The 21359-nt window shown below is 41.9% G+C and overlaps 1 protein-coding gene across 1 annotated transcript in view; it reads left to right on the top strand.

The window, feature by feature from the left end:
• The window catches only part of HECW1 (HECT, C2 and WW domain containing E3 ubiquitin protein ligase 1), a gene marked incomplete at its 5' end in the record, with an annotated part of 389530 nt that overhangs the window by 128159 nt on the left and 240012 nt on the right, over nucleotides 1-21359 (top strand). Inside the window, one exon of the mRNA XM_030203827.1 lies at nucleotides 10450-10525. Coding sequence (XP_030059687.1) covers nucleotides 10450-10525 — 76 coding nt within the window. The remainder of the gene's footprint in view (nucleotides 1-10449; nucleotides 10526-21359) is intronic.

Raw genomic sequence — 21359 nt, 5'->3', positions numbered from 1 at the left:
TAGACGTGATGTAACTTCTTACAGTGTTGTCTTGATCAGTTTTAGCTTGGATGTTATTATCCTTTGGAAACATACTGCACATCCTTTGTAAGCAGAAATGCTATGGTATATGCCACATTAATTTATATAAGCAAAGAGCAGCACAAAAGCTCAGAACACTTATGGGATGCCATTACCGTTTCAATGTTATTAAACCTTCAACAGAGTGATGTTTGAAGAAATAAACATAACTATTGTGATAAGCACAGCTCCCGTTCTTAAACAGGTGTTTCCTTCCTTCTCTCCCAGTTCTCAGGAGCTCACACTACTTGTGTTATAAGGACAATTCTAAAATCCAGGCACCTGCACTTACGCTTCCCTTGTGTGCGTAAATGTCTAGAATACTAGCATTTACGCACGCAAGAGTACACCTCAAAGCTCTTCTGTAATAGCACACCTAATTTATATATACCTAAAAATACACACTTCCAGGATACACTGGGCAGGGCTGGGTGCCGCCATTTTGCGGCGTCAAAGGAAGAGGAGGGAGGCAGGCAGGCAGGCTACCTCCCTCCTCCAACCCACAAGGTAGGGGGGTAGGTAGTGAGGGGGGCGGATTGATTACTGGACCACCAGGGACCCTTTGCTTGGGAGGTTAGGGGGGGCTGGAGACCCGCCGGATCTCCAGCCCTCCTTGAACCTGAGGGGGGGGATTGTGGGGGGGAACCAGAGGTCCAGCGGACCTCCAGCCCCATTGCTTGGGGCAGGGGTAGTTGGGGCATGGTGGTCCTATGGACCTCCAGCCCCTGTGTTTGACAGGCTTGGCCTTTTGACAGCCCAGACCGGTCAAACAAGTGCGGGAGGATTGTGCTGAACGCATGCTCAGGCACAATTCTCCCGCACTTCTACCCCATAATCAGAGATAATTGCACGCTTAAATTTGCATGCAATTATCTCTGATCATAGGTCTAATAATGCCCCATGCTGTCCCAGTGCTATTTTTGGAGCGCTGTTTAGAACAGCACGGGGTTTTGATCATCTGCTTCTCAGTTCTGGTCATCCTATCTCAAAAAAGATATAACAGAATTAGAAAAAGTTCAAAGAAGAGTGACTAAGAAGATAAAGGAGTGGAACTCTTGTCATATGAGGAAAGACTAAAAAGGTTAGGGTTCTTCAGCATGGAAAAGGGACAGCCGAGGGGAGATATAATTGAGGCCTACAAAATCCTGAGAAGTGTAGAACAAGTAGAAATCAATTGATTTTTTTACTCTTTCAAAAAGTACAAAGACTAGGGACACTCAATGAAACTACATGGAAATATGTTTAAAACAAATAGAAGGAAATATTTTTTCACTAAATGAATAGTTAAGCTCTGGAACTCATTGCTGGAGAATGTGGTAACAGTGGTTAGCATATCTGGGTTTTAAAAAGGTTTGGACAAGTTCCTGGAGGAAAAGTTTGTAGTCTGCTACTGTTAGAGACATGGGGAAGCCACCGATTGCCCTGGGATTGGTAGCATGGAATGTTGCTACTATTTACTGTTAGAAACAGGATAATGGGCTAGATGGATGATTGATCTGACCCAGTATGGCTATTCTTATGTTCTTATGTAAGAAATGAACTCTATTAGAGCATTTACCTAATTTGTAAACATTAGACACTGATAATCCATTTCAAATTAAGCTTAGCTGATAAGTAACTTTTTGACTGATATCACAGTACTTTAGATTTTAAAAATTGTTAAAACCCCCACAGAACAATATAAATTTGGATAACAGTAGTAGCAGGAAAGCAAACTGTGCTGTAGCAAAGAATCGTCTTGCTTCTGTTCTTCCTCGCTGTTATGAAACAGGGAGTGGAGCCCTGTCCTTTCGCCTCTGCAATCAGCAAGTGCATGCTGAAAGGCTAAAGCAATAAAACTGTCTTGTTTTTTTTTCAAGATTATAGATTAGATTGTATTCTGTATTGCACAATTCAGCTGCCAGGAAGAAAGAGAGAGAGTGAGAGTGATAACTGAATTTGATTTAACACTGAATTTATCTATGACGTGCAATACTGTGTCTCATTTGTGCATAAAACTATCGAGGAAAAAACAATCAGAATTTCACTTTTAATTCTTACTCTTAGGGCCGGATTCAGTAAATGGTACTGAAAAATAGGCGTCAGGAAAGATCAGCGCTCAGTGCTGTTCTACAAAGGGCACTCTTGGATGACCGTCCTTTATAGCATAGCGCCTAGTAGGGATAGTTGCACCCAACTTTGGGTGTGAGGATTTACACCAACTGAAACCTGCTGTAAATCCTGCTACGCAACTTGGTCGTGCATCCCTTAAATTCTATAACACTGCATGTAATTCATCGGAACACCCCTGACCCATTCATGCCGCTCCCATGGCCACTCTCCTTTTGGGTTGCACATGAGAGGATTTGGGTGCGGATTATTATTAAATCACACAAGGCCAGATCAGCGTGCCAATCCAAATTAGTGCCAATCAGTGTTAATAATTGGATTGTCAGCAGCCAATTATTGATTAACAGCTCCTTAACTAATGTGTTTGCATTCATATCTCAGGATTGCACACAAATTTGGGCCCCATTTATAGATTCCAGGGGATATTGTATAATTGCTTCCTTTGAACTGTGAATATTATTTATTTATTTATTGGGATTTATTAGCCACCTTTATAAAGAGATTCACCCAAGGCAGTGTACAGCAGGTACAGTGTAACATAAAACTTACAATTTTGTTAACAGCATAACAGTAATGAAATAACCAAGCATAAATATAAATACAGTAGATGAGGTAAACTTGAAAAAAAATAGATTGAAACCTAATAATAGAACTACCGTGAAACAGTATCAAAAATCTACATATTTAACAGCACTGAAATTCAAATACCAGAGATATAATACAATGTTAGCATAATACTAATGATACACCTAATAAGAATATGCATCAGACTCAAAGTAATAAATAAAATCCCTGTTGACATACACTTGTAAACATTTGTTATTCCAAATGGCTTGAGGCTTGAGTTTTAGACTTCTCGGGTAAAAAAAGACCTAGGCGTATTCTGTAAAGTACATCTAAATTTTATAGAATATGCTTAAATTTCTACATGGTATATAGAAAACAGAGCATCTCTTCATGTGACCAAATTTGGTCATGTCCATTTAGGCCATGTTTTACTTGGTGAAAATCCTGATGTCTAAATTAGGCACAGAGCCAGGTGTATTCTATAATAATGTGCAAAGATTTTAGAAATGCCCATTACTCACTCATTCCACACCCATAACCACACCCCCTTTTCAGCTATGCGACTTGGAATTACACATTGAGGGGCATAATCGAAAGGGGCGCCCAAGTTTTCCTGGGGCGAGGAAACCTGTATTATCGAAACAAGACGGGCGTCCATCTTTTGTTTCGATAATACAGTCAGGTACGCCCAAATCTTGACATTTAGGTCATCCCTAGAGATGGTCATCCTTAGACTTGGTCATTTCTGATTTTCGGCGATAATGGAAACTAAGGACGCCCATTTCAGAAACGACCAAATGCAAGCCCTTTGGTCGTTGAAGGTGCCAGCATTCCTAGTGCACTGGTCCCTCTGACATGCCAGGACACCAACCGGGCACCCTGGGGGGCACTGCAGTGGACTTCATAATTTGCTCCCAGGTGCATAGCTCCCTTACCTTGTGTGCTGAGCCCCCCCAAAACCCACTACCCACAACTGTACACCACTACCATAGCCCTTATGGGTGAAGGGGGCACCTAGATATGGGTACAGTGGGTTTCTGGTGGGTTTTGAAGGGCTCACATTTACCACCACAAGTGTAACAGGTGGGGGGGATGGGCCTGGGTCCGCCTGCCTGAAGTGCACTGCACCCACTAGAACTGCTCCAGAGACCTGCATACTGCTGTCATGGAGCTGGGTACGATATTTGAGGCTGGCATAGAGGCTGGCAAAAAATATCAAAAAAAATTTTTTGAGGGTGGGAAGGGATTAGTGACCACTGGGGGAGTAAGGGAGGTCATCCCTAATTCCCTACGGTGGTCATCTGGTCAGTTTGGGCACCTTTTTGTGGCTTGGTCGTAAGAAAAAAAGGACCAGTTAAAGTCGTCTAAGTGTTCGTTAGGGACACCCTTTTTTCCCATATGGGCCAAGGACGCCCATGTGTTAGGCACGTCCCAGTCCTGCCTTTGCTACACCTCCAACACATCCCCGGGAACTTTGGTCGTTCCCGCGATGGAAAGCAGTTGGGAACGCCAAAAATCGGCTTTCGATTATACTGATTTGGGCGACTGTGAGAAGGACGCCCATCTTGCGATTTGTGTCAAAAGATGGGTGTCCTCTTTCGAAAATAAGACTGTTAGCGAGTTGTGCGCATAAATCTTAATGCAATTGGAGCTGATAATTACTTCTTAACATTCAATTAACAGTGCTGATTAGCTAATTAACCAATTAAGTTTTGCACACTGTTATAGAATATGCTTCAATTTCTGCGTGGAAATTAAGGCATGGTATATAGAATTTGGGGGTGACCCTTAGAGGCAGTAGTAGTAATGTGTGATAAAGAGTAGTTCTGGAGCAGGGGTTCACAACCCAGTCCTCGGGACACACCCAGCCAGTCAGGTTTTCAGGATACCCACAATGAACATGCATGAGATACATTTGTGTACAATGGAAGCAGAGCATGCAAATGTATCTCATGCATAATCACCATGAATATCCTGAAAATCAGACTGGCTAGCTGTGTCCTGAGGACTGGGTTGAGAACCCCTGTCTTGGAGTACTTTGTCTGATAGGCTGACTCTCTGATGTTATTTCATGAAGATTTTGAACTAGAGAAAATGCCCATCAAAATGACAGGAGCTAAAAAGCATTGAGACAAGAAGTGTAGAAAGAACGGACATGAAATTGTTACTGATATGTGAGTGAGTGACTCTGTATGCAAACATGGCAGAGACAGCATACAAGAAAAGAAAAAATTGCCTTTGACCAGAGAGTGTAAGGGGATAATTTTCAGCATAAGCTGCAAATGGCTTAATTGAAATGCATGTGCTGCCATTTCAATTATACATATATTCAGCATTGCTATTCATACAATCAGGGTGCTGAATATAGATATTAGCTGTTGACCATTGATGCCTCTATCCATTTGGGTTAGGCCTGCTGATGTATAGATTTTCCAAATAGATGCTGAAAATCCCTACTATGATGGATGATATTGCTGCTCTCCTCTTGCCCCACCCTCCCTCACTATATGAATAGCATCGGGCCAGTTAGAGGAATTTTCAACCCAGAACTATCTATATAACCTTTCAAAATACACAGATAAGGAAGTTCTACATTTACCGCCTGCCAGTAAACATACAACTTCCTTTGAATAATTGACCTCTGAGTGTGTGTGGAGCAGCATTTATCAGTTACTTACGAGAGTGTGAGTACATGAGTACGCAGGGGAGTGTGAATGTGTGACAGGATCCTCTGCTCAGTTTCAGTGGCTCCCTTAATTAGAAGAAGAAAGGACCAAAATTAAAAAGATGTTGTACTACATGAGCTTTCAAGACCTCACAGGCCTCTCGTTCAGATATCTTATTTTCATGGTAAATCAAAACTAACTAGAACCTTATCTGGACAGTCCTTTAAATAAGGGTCAGACTCCACCTGTCCCTGCTATGCTGTCAATATACGTATGCTAGAGGTGGGACGCAGGACTGCATATCATTTTCCCCCTCATTCTGTAGCTTGAACATCTAACTATAGGTGCTCAGATTATAGAATACTGGATTTGCGCATAAGTGATAGTTGGGTGCTAAGTGTTATCCTATAATCTGCACACAACTTGCATTGCACGCAAATGAAAGGGGGCATTTATGTGGGTGGTGCATAGGCAACTCCCACAATTACCTGCACATGTATTTATTTCTTAAAAACTTTGATTCTGCACTATTGCAAATGTTCTAGGCAGATTACAATTCATCACATGCACAATATAAAACTGAACAAATTTCCAAATAGATGCTTACAAAGCCACACTAGCGACTGCCAGTTCGGTAATGCCAACACAGTCCATTCACTTTGAATGGACTGTGTCGGCATTGCCATGCAGCTTTGTAAACAAGAGGGTAAACAAAAATATATAAAACCTCTCAGACATCATGATATCCTCTTACAATTCACACTTTGACTCTTTAATAATCATCTCCATAAAAAACAGCCATCAAGCTTTTTTGAATAAACTGATTACCTGTCTAACATCAATTCAAGAATGAGCTAAACACAACAAATTTTGCCTGAACCCAAGTAAAACTGAGCTTCTCTGGGTCCCTAACACAAGTGGATACATACCTGACATCAAAATCCCTTTTGGGAAGTATGAACTCCCCCTCAAATCATAAGTCAGGAACATTGGAATACAGTTAGATTCAACACTTACTCTGATTCCCAAATCCAAGCAACCTTCAAGAGCTGCTTCTACTATATGTGACAGCTACGCTGCCTCTCTCCTTACATTGAGAAGGTAAATCTTATCCCAGTTGTGCATGCCATGGTAACATCAAGACTGGATTACTGCAATGCACTATACAATGGTCTGACTACAAAGGGCCTGCACCAGCTCCAGTTGATTCAGAATGCAGCAACAAGACTCATAGAAGGTTGCAAGCGATGTGACCACATCACACCATTTTTTGCAAAAACTTCATTGGCTACCAGTACAATACAGGGCTAAATTTAAAACTCTATGTCTGATCTTCAAAACCCTGAAAGGGAGTGACCCTAAGTATCTGAAGAATAGGATGATACACCACACACCACCAAGGACACTAAGGTCCTTCCAAGGACTATCACTAACTACACCCTCTCCAAAAGACATTACACGATGTGATACCCACAAGCAAGCCTTCTCCGGAGTAGCCCCCACACTCTAGAATGTACTGCCTGAAAGGCTCCGCTTAACACAAGACTATCTCTACTTCAGGAAGCAGGTAAAAGCTTGGCTCTTCAACCAAGCCTTTAATGGAAGTAACTAACTTGTTAGTCTCACTCACACACACAAGGATTGACTTGGGCTGCACATACTGCAGCGGGACATGTTTATCCACTCCTACCCTAGCTGAGATAATATTTAACCATCTCTCTGACCTCATGTACAACTTTCTTTAAATCAGTCACCTTACTTTCCTACTCTCTTACCTATCTATATATTCCATCTTTGTTTTACCCTTTACTATCAATTAAAATGTTCTATTACATATTGTGTTGACACTGTAAGTAGTATACCATGCCATACTTTGTATTGTTATTTGAATATTTTTACTGCTGTAATTGCCTATTGCTCATGTTTGATCTATTCTTACTGTACACCGCCTTGAGTGAATTCCTTCAAGAAGGTGGTAAATAAATCCTAATAAATAAATAAATAAATATAATTAAAAAATTCTTTTTTGTCAAACCCTTCATATGCTTATAAGAATAAAAAGGTTTTCAATTCTCTCTTGAATTCCCCCAAACTCTGAATCTCTCGCAAACTAATGGGCAATGCATTGTACAATTGAGGTCCGGCAATATAAAAACTCAAGCTATGATTGTCACCTGATTTAATCACATGGTGCGATGGTACTTCTAACAAAAATGTATTTCCTGACCTCAATGATAATAAAGGTTGGTAAATATGAAGCTTAGCAGCAAGCACCTTAATACTTTAAAAATTGTACAAAGGATCTTAAACTGTATTCTGTACGCAATAGGAAGCCAATGGAGCCTCTTCAAGATAACAATTACAACCTATCGACACTGTAGCCACTGAATTTTGGGCCACTTAGAGGGCCCTGAGTTGCTTTTTATGAATCCCCAGAAATGCACCATTACAGTAATCAAAACAAGGTGTGACAATACTCTAAACAACCATCCAAAAATTAACAACAACTTCAATTTCCTAGGCAATCTTAATTTGAAAAAAACATCCTTTATAGTTTTCTGGACATGGAATTTCTGAGACATGTTCTAGAGAAGTGTCATTTACACAATAAGTGCTGCATTTAGGCATGCATTTTTATGCCTAGTGGTTAGTGCAGCAGACTTTGATCCTGGGGAACTGGGTTCAATTCCCACTGCAGCTCCTTGTGACTCTGGGCAAGTATACTGCTATGGATTTACAACCTGTCTCACTACTACAGACTACCCAATAATTACCATGGATTCTTTTGGATTCGTAATAAGTAAATGAAACCTTTATTAGGGAAACTAAATTCTACAATGGCTAATAGATAGATAGATATAATGGTTAGCACATGATTAGCTAAATAAACAATCATTACATCACTGGTCTCTACATCTCTTAGACCAGGAAACGAAGCAATACATTATATACATACAATCATCACTGGTCTCCATCATCCAGGCTCTTATCATCAGCTGGGGGGGCCCAGTTCACAGCGAGAGCTAGGAGCTTCTTAGTCCAGGAATAACAGATCCTCTGCGCAGTCCGTACGTTACTCACAGATGAACCCCACCTTACTGTGACAAGCCCTCCCTTTTTATTAGGCTCTGAGCCCATGTCCAGAACTAAGGAAAGTTATAGAAAGCTTCTATGGAAAATCACAGAATGCTTACGTCTGTGGGAACGTGGTCACATGCTTTCCTAAGTCCAGGTGGCCAAGCTGGGCCTGGGAAATAAGAACCATCCTCCACTTTGCATACCAAATTAGTTAGAGCTGTGTCTTATCTTCTGCATCCCAACTTGTTTTTTTATATTTACAAGAAAAGTTACTTTCGGTCAAAGACAAGATTTCAGAGTGTATTATCGGACAAAAGCAGGGTTCAAAAGCAATCCTTTAAGGTAACACTTAAACAATCATTTTTAAACAGAATTACTTCTAATCAACAATACAGATCACGAGTGCACTGGTCGTTCAAGACAGGGTTGAAAAACAATCTTTAAAATTCACTTCCATTACAGCAAGTCACTTAACCCTCCAATGCCCCAGGTATAAATAAGTGCATGTATATACTATGTAAACCGCTTTGAATGTAGTTGCAAAAACCACAGAAAGGCGGTATATCAAGTCCCATTCCCTTTCCCTATTAAGTCAGTCCACCTAAATGTTGGTGCATAGATGCCAACTTATGCTACTGTCCTATGAAAGAATGTGGGCGGCCAGATCCTGTTATAGAATTTGCGCATAGCACCCAGCATTTTGTGCCTAACTTTGTCGCACTTTCTAGAATTGCCCCCTTTGGGCTAGATACTATATATGGTGCCAGAAAAATCCACACGGAAAATAAATATGTCTAGGCGTATTCTATAAAGTACGCCGAAATTTATAGAATTGGCTTAGAGTTCCATGTGGTATATAGAATACACCGAGCACCTCTCAATGTGACCAAATTTAGAGACATCCATTTATGCCACATTTTACTTGGTGTACATCCTGACACCTAAATTAGGTGCACAGGGAGAGATTCTGTATAAGGCGCCTAAAAAATCAGTGCTGAAATCAGTGTTGACTAAGCATATTCTATAATCAGCACCTAGATTTAGGCACCAATTATAGAATATGCTTTGTTGATATTTCAGTGCCTAAATCTATGTGCATCCATTTACACCAATGAAAATGTGACATAAATCACGGCACAGATTTAGGCACACTGGGCAGTATTCTATAACTAGGCGCATAAATTTTGGAATGCCCATGAAATGCCCATTTCCCCACTCATAACCATGCCCCTTTTGCTTGAGTGATAGGAAGTTCTCCACACATCGTTACCAAATACGCTTAGCAAGTTGTCGCCTAAATTCTAATCAGTTCCAATTAGTGCTCATTATTACTTGTTAAGTGCTGTTATCAGCTCTCAGCTTGTTAAGTTACGCTCATTGTTTTAAAGTCCAAGTCAATTTCAGCACAGATCTCTAGGCATGCTATATAGAATCCGGGGGAAAGCAGGTGTATTCTGTAACAACACGCATAGATTGTAGAAATGCCCATGATCATGCCCATTTTAGGTGCACCACGTTACAGAATACACAGCGAGATGTGCTCATAAATCTGATAATCCAATTAACAGCACTGATTAGCTTGTTAGCTAATTAAGTTATGCACATTGTTATGGAATATGATTTCCGCTTGGAAATTTCAGTGCAATGTATAGAATCCAGGAGTTTGTGTGTAGTTTGGGATTACTATTCTTTTCTATCAGTTGATGTAATGCACTGCTGATATAGACATTCATGCAACATTAAAATGCCAAAGACATCCTAAACTGCACTTCTGAGAAAAGGCAGCTTCTCAATGGCAATTACATTCTTTTCTGGTAAAAGCATTAGCCTACTAAAAGCTTGTTTGGATCAATACTGCAGTTGTCTAAATGCAAGCCTGTAATTGATTCATACTGATGAACTTCAGGAATGAGAGCCATTAAGCTGTTTTGGAGGGATTAACATCATAGTCTTTTCCTGCTTCTTGTAGATTTTCAAGAACATCAACAGTGAAGAAGTGGCTCAAGGACAAGGAAGTCGGAGGTTGATCAGCTTTTCACTATCAGGTACGATTTCTGCTCTTATTCATAAAGCTTAACAGGTTTAGAAGGTAAGACTGGAGAAATGTCTGTATTGTATCCAGAAGCAGTCTGTTTCTAAAAGAAGAATTGCAACTTGACCCTGACTCACTACTGAGTTTTCTGAGGATGGTAGGCTGCGGATGTCGCTGTAACCCTGTCATCCTATGTAATAAGTGGTGCATCTCAGGATCCTGGGTTTCCCTTTACACCTGCACAAGCTTGTGCTGTGCAGCTGCATGAAAGCACTTTTCTGTGCTTTGTTTGTATACTTGCCGGTTTGAAGCAGATATGACTTTCTGAAGCTTCTATGTCCTTCAGCTCTCTTCAGTAATTGTGACTACCCTGAATCAGCTTTTATTTCTTTAAATCCCTTGTAAAGTGAACAGTATGTAAATCATTTAAATCAATAAACAAGGGAAGTTTAAGTAGAAAGTAGCTTTTTATTGACTACTGTTTGCATAAACAATACTTAATTTGAGGGTAGATTGGGAATAAATCACTAATTTGATTTATCTACAGAGAAATTGTAAACTGTAATTCTTTTACAAAATGAAAAAAAGTATAGGGTTAAAACTGAGACTATCAAAAAACTAAAGTAATGTTTCTTTATATTCTACAAGATTCCGGGCCTGGGTGAACTAACAGGCTTATTTTCGAAAGAGAAGGGCGCCCATCTTTCGACAGAAATTGGGAGATGGGCGTCCTTCTCTCAGGGTCGCCCAAATCTGCATAATCGAAAGCCGATTTTGGGCGTCCCCAACTGCTTCCCGTCGCAGGGATGACCAAAGTTCCTGGGGGCGTGTCAGAGGCGTAGCGAAGGCGGGACTGGGGCGTGCCTAACAGATGGGCATCCTCAAGCGATAATGGAAAAAAGAAGGGTGTCCCTGACAAATACTTGGCCGACTTTACTTGGTCCTTTTTTTTTACAACCAAGCCACAAAAATGCACCCTAAATGACCAGATGACCACCAGAGGGAATCGGGGATGACCTCCCCTGACTCCCCCAGTGGTCATTAACCACCTCCCACCCCGAAAAAACTTTCGTCTTTCTTTATCAGAGTATGGGTGAAGGACGTCCTTTGCTATGCCTCCGTTCCAGCAGTTGAGAACGTCCAAAATATGGATGTCCCTGTGAGAAGGATGTCCATGCCTTTGCTATGCCTCTGACACCCCCTTTATATATTTGAATTTTGGATCACAAGTAGCAGCCGTGGGATTTGTACTGGCCACCTCTGGATTGCAAGACCAGTGCTCTAACCACTAGGCCACTCCTCCACACCACTCCCTTGAAATTTGGCTGTCCCTGTGGGGGGGGGGGGCAGTATGCAGGTCCCTGGGGGGGAGGTATGTGTGTGTCAGCAGAGGCATAGCGAAGGCATGGACGTTCTTCTTTCAAACATTTTGGACGTCCTGAACTGCCCCCCCACCCCATAGGGACGGCCAAATTTCAAGGGAGTGGTGTGGAGTGGCGTGGAGTGGAGTGGAGGAGTGGCCTAGTGGTTAGAGCACTGGTCTTGCAATCCAGAGATGGCCACTTCAAATCCCACTGCTGCTACTTGTGATCCAAAATCCAAATAAATAAAGGGGGTGTCAGAGGCATAGCAGGCATGGACATCCTTCTCACAGAAACATCCAGGCATGGATGTCCTTCTCACAGAAACATCCACATTTTGGATGTCCTCAACTGCCATCACAGGGACAGAGGCATAGCGAAGGACGTCCTTCACCCATACTCCAAAAAAAAAGACAAAAGTTTTTAAAGTTGTTTTCTTCAGGGTGGGAGGTGGTTAGTGACCACTGCCTGCCCTTTTCCGTTCAGTTAGTGATTCAGTTAGTCCACTGCAGTGCCCCCTAGGGTCCCCTGTTGGTGTCTTGGCATGTCAGGTGGACAAGTGCACTACGAATGTTGGCTCCTCCCATGACCAAATGACTTGGATTTGGTCATTTTTGAGATGGGCGTCCTCGGTTTCCATTATCACCAAAAACCGGGGACGACCATCTCTAAGGTCGACCATCTCAACATTTATGTCAACCATCTCTAAGGTCAAACTAAATGTTGAGATGTGGGCGTCCCCGACTTTATTATCGAAACAAAAGATGGACGCCCATCTTGTTTCGATAATACAGGTTTCCCCACCCCTTCGCAGGGACGTCCTGCAAGGACGCCCTCAGGAAAACTTGGATGCCCCGTTCGATTATGCCCCTCCACATATCCTTGTGTTTCTTTAATACACTAATGAGTGTGTCAGCATGATAGCATATTCATACAGATAGATCCTGAGAGGGGATTTATACATAATATAACATTTTGCAAAATATCTGCAGCCCTGTTCTTTTCTCATTGTACTGTTGCTTGGGCTCCTTTTTATGTTATCGTTTTCATTACAATAATTTATATACCCCGATGCTAACATTATGTTACAGCCACATAAGTGGATAGGTTGAAAGGTGGCCAGTCACAGTAATACCTCTGAGTAGCATTTTAGAAAGGGTGTGCAGAAGGGAATTCCAATGTCGAAGTCAGGATGTGAGAAGTTTCCATATTGTTTTACAGGAGGCTCTACCAAACTTAAAGTCTCTTGTAAAATAGAAGGGGCATAGAAGAAAGGCTACACAACCAAACTCCGCCATGTCCAGAAGGAGCAGCGATGATAGAAAGCTAGGCACGAGAGGAAAAACATACTTTCCTCCCTATATAGATGTGGGGGCAGCTTTCTAAAATCAGTGCTCCCTGATCCCTCCATCAGTGCGCATCCCCCATCATAGCCCCACCTCAATCCCAGCCTCTCCACCCCTTCCTGACTCCATCTAACATAATCCCTTTGGCATTACCTGACTTCTGATTGTATTCAGCATAGCTCGCCTGCCATTACCCAAGCCCTAACTGCATCCAGCTTAGCCCCTTTCCTATCACCCAACCCCCTGACTGCATCCAGCATAAGCCACCCAGCCATCACCTGAACCCTGACTGCATTAAGCATGGAGTAACCTAGTGGAGTAGAAGGGTAGCCTAGTGGTTAAAGCACCAGTCTTGACCTCCAGAGGTGCCCAGTTAAAATCCCACTGTTGCCCCTTGTGATCTTGGACAAGTCACTTAAAACCCATTGTCTCAGGTACAAAATTAGCTTGTGAGCCCTCCAGGGGCAGGGAAATACCCAGTGTACCTGAATGTAACTCACCATGAGCTATTACTGAAAAAGGTGTGAGCAAAATCCAAATAAATAATATCCTTTTGAAAACAATCCCATTGAAACCATATGCACACCTTCGCACCTACTATTTATTACACAGAATGTTTTCAAGAAAATACATGAGTAGGCCCTTAATTCTAAACCCCAAACCAACACTGTCCCCAGGAATGCCTATGCTTATTTTGGTAAAAAGTATGCACAAAGAGCCATTATACATTTACTTCTACCTGCTTATACTAAAGGAATTTTATAGGAAACCATTTCAATTCATAGTCCTCTGTTTTATGACAATAATTCTATAAGGGAGCACCTATATTTACAACCCTAGAGAACACCTGTTTGGAAACTATCTTTAAAGGAGAGTAGGTGCCTACTTGTGTTTAGGCACAAGCCCTTATAGTAGTCATAGAACTGCTGGTGTTAATGCTTGCACCTAGATTTGGGAGCTAAGGGTCAGATTCTTTAAATGGAGCCGAAACCTGGGCACTAGAGAAGATCGGTGCTAAGTGCGATTCTGTGAAGGGCACACCGCCTTTACAGAATAGAGCCAAGTTCTGATTTCCGTGCCCAGCTCTGGGTACCAGATTTACACCTGCTGAAACATTGTGTAATTCCTGGTGCCCAAGCTGGGCGTCGAGACACCTTATTATATAACACTGCACTGATTTTCTTGGAATTCCCCAGAGCCCCCCCCCCCCCTCCCGTGCCCCTCCCATGGCCATGCCCTCTTTTGGATTGCGCACTATGGGATTTGGGCACCCAGGGTTATGGAATATTGCCCAGGCAGATGTGTATGCAAATCCAAATTATTGCCAATTAACTTCAATGATTGTTAACATCAATTAATTGATGCTAATTGGCTTATTAATCAATTTATTTGCGCATGCATTTTTGTTCTGCGCTGAAATTTTGAAATCTAAATTTTGGTGCTATATATAGAATTTAGGGGTAAGTGCATAACTTATACTGTTCTTTAAGGGGGTCTTTTACTAAGCCACAGTAGCGTTTTTAGCTCGTGGTAAAAATCAGCTAGGGGTAAACACCGAGATGCCATAGGAATATAATGGGCGTCTCAGCATTTACTGTCAGCTGATTTCTACCACAAGCTAAAAACACTATCGCAGCTTAGTAAAAGACTCCCTAAGCTATTCCCGTAAATGTGCATCCCTGCTCAGACTCTGCTTCTGTGAATGCCACCTCCAAAGTAAGTGCTGTTGAAGATGCGCATGTCATAAAAAAAGAGCATAGCCAGACTGTTGATATTTACACATGTAAAACAGATTTTTAAGTTACCCCCATTAATATGCTTTAGTGATTCACTTATAAGCCTTTGGTCTGCGACTCAGTGATCTGGATTATTGTAAATCCTTATACCAGGGTCAGGTGATTATATTATCCCCTGCTTCCAAAATGTGCAAAATTCAGCAACACATCTTATAAATGGTATGAGCACATAACACCTATTTTGAGGAATTTATGTTGATTACCCATTCAATATCATATTCAGTTTAAAGTGTTGTGATTTGTCCATAAATCTTACCATACAGATCTTCCATTATATATTTTTGATATGCTTTTTCCATCATCATCTTCATGCACTATGCATTCATGCTGTATGAACCAGTTAACAATACCATCAAATTGTACTCATAGTTTAGAACAGTGATTTTCAACTCAGTTCTCAGGGACCACTTGGCCAGTTGGGTTTTCAGGATAAGAATACTGTTCGTATTCATTGTGGATATTTTGAAAACCCAACTGGCCAGGTGATCTCTGATTTAGAAGGTATGAGGCAGTCTCGTTTTGCATTTTTGACCAATATTACAGGAATCTCCTTCCACCAGAGTTAGAGGGAGCTAAATTGTGCAAAATGTAATCAGGATTAGACATTTTTTTTTAGCTTGGCCTATGGAAGTGTTGAATCTACCAATAAGATTGCCTGATGAAACTTATTTTCATGTTTATTATACTGGCCTGTTGTACTATAGACAAAGTGGCTGAATTCCTCAGCTGGTGATATCGCTGATATCTTTTATCTGATTTTTCTTTATTCTTGCTTTGTATAATACTGTAATATTTTTCTTTCTTATTGTTATGTACTGTGGAATTGTAATGGATAGATATTCAAAGTGTTAAAAGGAAGAGAAGAGCTTTGTTATGTTTGATAGTATGAGGAATTTCATTATCAAGCTATAAAACTAAATTAAATGATTTGAATATCAAAGTTGCAGTGAGTGATGTATTCATTACTGACAAGTTCCTGGACCAGCTCATACATAGTAATGCAGACAATGCCCTAAGTATAGCAATGAAGTAGGTATTCAATATGTTATAGCAAATGTTAACAGTTTCATGGAATTCGCATGTCTGGATACAATACTGCATGATAGTTGCACGGATTCCTTCTTTTCTCATTACTTTATCGAGGCCCTATCTGTAGTTAAGACACAAAATTAGCATTTCCTGGGGGAAAAATAGCCCATCAGCTGGTTAATAAATAGTAATGCCTATATTTGCATGTATTATATGTTGATGATATGATTAGAAACATATCTACAGTATATGTAACTCCTTGATTAATAACAGTGTAGGAGTATCTCCTAAACCTGTCCTTTTGACCACTATGGCTGCTTGGGTTAACAGAATATCTACAGTGAATGCATATGTGATGCATGTCCATAAATTGCAGGCCTAGTGTATGCAAATTGATCTCATTAATATTCATTCTGGATATCCTAAAAACCCAACTATGAGTTAAATAGCAAACATTTGGGAACTATTCAAGGAAGATAATCATAAAAATGATATTCATGGCCTTAAGTTGTAAGAACATTCTGGTCAATATTCAAAAGCACCCATGTGGCTATCAGTAATGTTGACCACATAAGTGCTTTTTAAAAGATGTATATATAAATCTTTGATCATACATTTTTGAAATCCAGTAGCAATATATACATACAACTTCTTATCATACTAATTCAGAATGTTTCAGAGTCATGTATCTTTGTAACTTATATCTTAATATCTTCAAAGCATCTCACACTGATTTCCCCAGAACCTCAGTGATGTTAATCGCTACAATTTCAATTTGCAGCGATATATACAACATCTAAATCTTCACTGGTTCTTTTACACCTAACCTCCTCTTATAATTATCAAAACTTTTCTACTTATCTCATTGCGTCTTGCTTTATTGTCGGACCCAGGGGGACAGTTGTCCGACATGCACGTTTCGCCCAAACCTGGGCTGTCTCAAGGACCTTCCCCTGCAAATACACAGACCCATGGATTAAATTACATTCCCCAGACATCGGCTCTAAGCCTCCATCAAGGAAAAAAGACAATTTAAAGGTATATAATCTTGTAGCTCACCCTGCATTTTCATTAGCGCCAGCTCAGCAAACGTAACTTATTAGCCAAGATGGCGCTAGAGTTTTTTCACATTAAATATCAGCTGATTGATGACGCGTCTAACCCCGTCGCCAAGGCATTCCACCAACAAATCTTTGGCCATTTTAAATGCACAGTAGTAGTTATTCAAGGGGCATAGTTTAAGGGGCAGGGTTATAAATTTAAGGGCCGATATTCAAAGTGATTTAAGCAGGCAGAAGCCTCCCATGCCTGCTTAAATTGTTTTCTGCTGCCTAAGTAAGGATATTCAGCGGCACTTAACCGGAAGTACTGCTGAATATCCCCTCCTCCCAAGTAAAAAGTGAGCAGGTCAGGGGCAGCGCTGAGAGAGGCACTGAGGAGAAACCCAGGATTATGTGGGTGCTGGGAATATTCAGTGCCGGCATAAGCTGTCCTAAATAACTACTACTACTTATCATTTCTATAGCGCTACTAGATGTATGCAACGCTGTACACTTGAACATGAAGAGACAGTCCCTGCTCGACAGAGCTTACAACCTAATTAGGACAAACAGGACAAATAAGAGATAAGGGAATTACTAAGGTGGGGATGATAAAACAAGGGTACTGAACAAGTGAGTAAGTGCTAGGAATTAAAAGCACCAGCAAAATGTGGGCTTTTAGCCTAGATTTGAAGACAGCTAGAGATGGGGCTTGACGGACTGGTTCAGGAAGTTTATTCCAGGCATATGGTGCAGCAAGATAAAAAGAACGGAGTCTGGAGTTAGCGGTGGAGGAGAAGGGTGCAGATAAGAGAGATTTACCCTGTGAACAGAGTTCCCGGGGAGGAGTGTAGGTAGAGATGAGAGTGGAAAGGTACTGAGGAGCTGCAGAGTGAATGCACTTATAAGTCAATAAGAGGAGTTTGAACTGTATGCGGAAATGGATAGGGAGCCAGTGAAGTGACTTGAGGAGAGGGCTAATATGAGCATAGCGACACTGGCGGAATATAAGTCGTGTGGCAGAATTTTGAACAGATTGAAGAGGAGAGAGATGGCTAAGTGGGAGACCTGTGAGAAGCAAGTTGCAATAGTCTAAGCGAGAGGTGATAAAAGTGTGGATAAGGGTTCTGGTAGTGTGCTCAGAAAGGAAAGGGCAAATTTTGATGATGTTGTAGAAAAAGAAATGACAGGTTTTAGCAGTCTGCTGAATATGTGCAGAGAAGGAGAGAGAGGAGTCAAAGATGACCCCAAGGTTATGAGCTAATGAGACAGGGAGGATGAGTGTGTTATCCACAGAAATAGAGAATGGGGGAAGAGGAGAGGTTGGTTTAGGGGGAAAGATAAGAAGTTCAGTCTTGGCCATGTTTAGTTTCAGATGGCAGTGAGACATCCAGGAGACATCCAGGCAGCAATGTCAGACAGGCAGGCTGATACTTTGGCCTGAATTCCTGCTTAGATTTCTGGTTTGGAGAGGTAGATCTGGGAGTCATCAGCGTAAAGGTGGTACTGAAAACCATGGGATGTGATCAGAGTACCAAGGGAAGAAGTATAGATGGAGAAAAGAAGAGGTCCCAGGACAGATCGCTGAGGTACACCAACTGGCAGTGGGACAGAAGTGGAGAAGGATCCACCAGAGTATACACTAAAGGTACAATGGAAGAGATAAAAAGAAAACCAGGAAAGAACAGAGCCCTGAAATCCAAGTGAGGACAGCGTATCAAGGAGTAGGCTGTGATCAACAGTGTCAAAAGCAGCAGATAGATCGAGAAGGATGAGGATAGAATAGAGGCCTTTGGATCTGGCCAGGAACAGGTCATTGGACACTTTAGCAAGTGCTGTTTCAGTGGCATGAAGGGGGCGAAAGCCAGATTGAAGTGGATCAAGAATAGCTTGAGAAGAAAGAAAGTCTTGGATAGGAAAGGGAGGAGGGAGATGGGGCGATAGTTGGAAGGACAGGTAGAGTCCAATGAAGGTTTTTTAAGGAGTGGTGTGACTACAACATGTTTGAAGGCATCAGGAACAGTCGCAGTGGAAAGTGAAAGATTGAGGATATGACAGATAAAAGGGAATTTGCCAACTGGATGTAATAATCCTCTTTGGCAAGTAAAAGAACAGACTGGAAAGAGGTCAGCAAGAATTTGAAATGTATGAAGTCAGCATAGGAACGGGATTTCATCCAAAGGCAGAGCCATAGCCATGTCGGTAGCCCACTTGAAGAAATTTGCAAGGCCGTGACATGGTCTTCAGTTCACACATTCACATCTCACTACTGCCTTGTGCAGGATACCAATGTGACAGTCAGTTCGGCCAGCTTGAATGCTAGTGATTCCCAACTTGTGAGAAGAAAGAAACCTGCTTTTCCTCGGAGAAATCGAAGATATTTACCTGTAGCAAGTATTCTCCGAGAACATCAGTCTTCATATTCTCACATTCCTTCCCACCTCCCCTTGGAGTTGTCTCCTTGGCTATTTTTACTTTGTTTTTTGCTTTAGTATTAAACGTAGGAGACCGCGTTTGCACAACAAACAGGAAGACACTCGCGCATGAGTGGTGGAGCGCAGCTCACATTCCACAAATCTCTCTTTTTAGCTTTGGCAAAATGCCAGACCTTGGGACGCAGATCGGTGTCACCCACTTGTGAGAATATGAAGCCTGCTGTCCTCAGAGAATACCTGCTACAGGTAAGTATGTTCCCTTTCCCCGCCCATAATCATGCCCCTTTTTGCCTGCATATGTTAGAAGTTTGGCGCACATCGTTACAGAATACATTTAGCGAGTTGTGTGCCTAAATTCAAATCAGTGCCAATCAGTGCTCATTATTGCCTGTTAAGTGCTGTTATCAGCACTCATTAGCTTATTGTTATAGAATTCACAACGATTTGATATAGAATCCACAACAAATGCACACATTGTTACAGAATTCACAATGATTTCGGTGCAGATCTCTAGGCCAGCTATATAGAATTCAGGGTAAATGGCTTACAATAAAAATGTACATAAAGGAGGAAGTGACGTCAGCTCCTGGAGATGGCTGCTTAGCTAAAGAGCTCTGTCAGCTCCGTAGCGAAATTAAGCTATTCCCCACTCAAATTGAAGAGATCTGTTTTCAGATAACGAAATCGCAAGTGCTATGGCGGCGAAGAAGAAGCTGGCCAAATTCAAATTCGCCTCCGAAGCTCCAAAACCAAGCGGGAGTGCAGGAGCGCGAACGCTGATACGAGGCTCCAAAATGGCGGCCGCGGAATACGAGTCCGACCAGGACCTCGAGGAGAACGGGGCAAGTGACACAGAAATCTGCAAGCAGGATTTTGTAAGGTGATTTAAAGAGATAAAGACTGAAATGGTAACAACTAGGCGCAGCCTGCACTCAGCAGTTGCGGAGTTGCGGGAGGAAATGAAAGAGATCGGTAACCGGCTGGCAGAGGCGGAGGAAAAGACTGAAGCTGTGTCAGCGGAGGTTCGGGATCTGCAGAAGTCTATTAAATCGGAACAGCAATCTAAGTTAGAGATAGAGCTGTTGCTGGAGGACTTGGAGAATTGCTCACGGAGGTGCAACTTGAGATTCAAGGGGGTGCCGGAGGAAGATCAATTTAAGGATGCGGCCCAGACGGTTAAGGATATATGCGCCTTCTTATTACAGCAGAACACCAGCTCCGAAGAAGTAGAAAGGGGAGAGCTGGTGGAAATCGAGAGGGCCCACAGGAGTCTGGGGCCCCAACGAGGTGGAATGCCGAGAGACATAATAGCTTGCTTTCACAAGTTTACTGTGAAGGAAGAGGTGTGGCGGAAAGCGAGAAATATGGGAGAAATAGAATGGAAAGCTGGGAAAATCAAAGTGTTCCAGGATTTGGCAAAGAAAACATTACAAAGGAGGAGAGACTTCAAAGAAGTCACGACATATCTCCAGAAGGCTGGTCTGAGGTATCGGTGGCTACACCCCTTTGGAATACAAATTACTGCTGGGAACAACACCCGCAGAGTACAAACTCATTTGGGGGCATGGAAACTTCTGCGCGGCATGGGGTGTACAGATTTGCCGAGATAGGTGGAGGAAGCACAGCTGCAGAAGCCGGGCAGCCCGGCACGAAAGGAGCGGAATGGATGGCTGAAGGTTACCAGACAGAAGGAATATCGATCACAGTCTGGGGGGCGATCGGAACTTGAAAATGAAGATGGTACCTGAAGAAAGTCAAGTACAGACTTTTAGGTTTGAACTTTGGTCTGAAGACAGACACGCGGGGTGACCTGCAGGTTATTAGAGGTTGATGTATGATG

This window comes from Microcaecilia unicolor, chromosome 1 (genome assembly GCF_901765095.1).
Source record: "Microcaecilia unicolor chromosome 1, aMicUni1.1, whole genome shotgun sequence".
NCBI lineage: Eukaryota > Metazoa > Chordata > Amphibia > Gymnophiona > Siphonopidae > Microcaecilia > Microcaecilia unicolor.
Note: the sequence above shows the minus strand (reverse complement) of the source record. Positions and strands in the feature narration are given on the sequence as shown.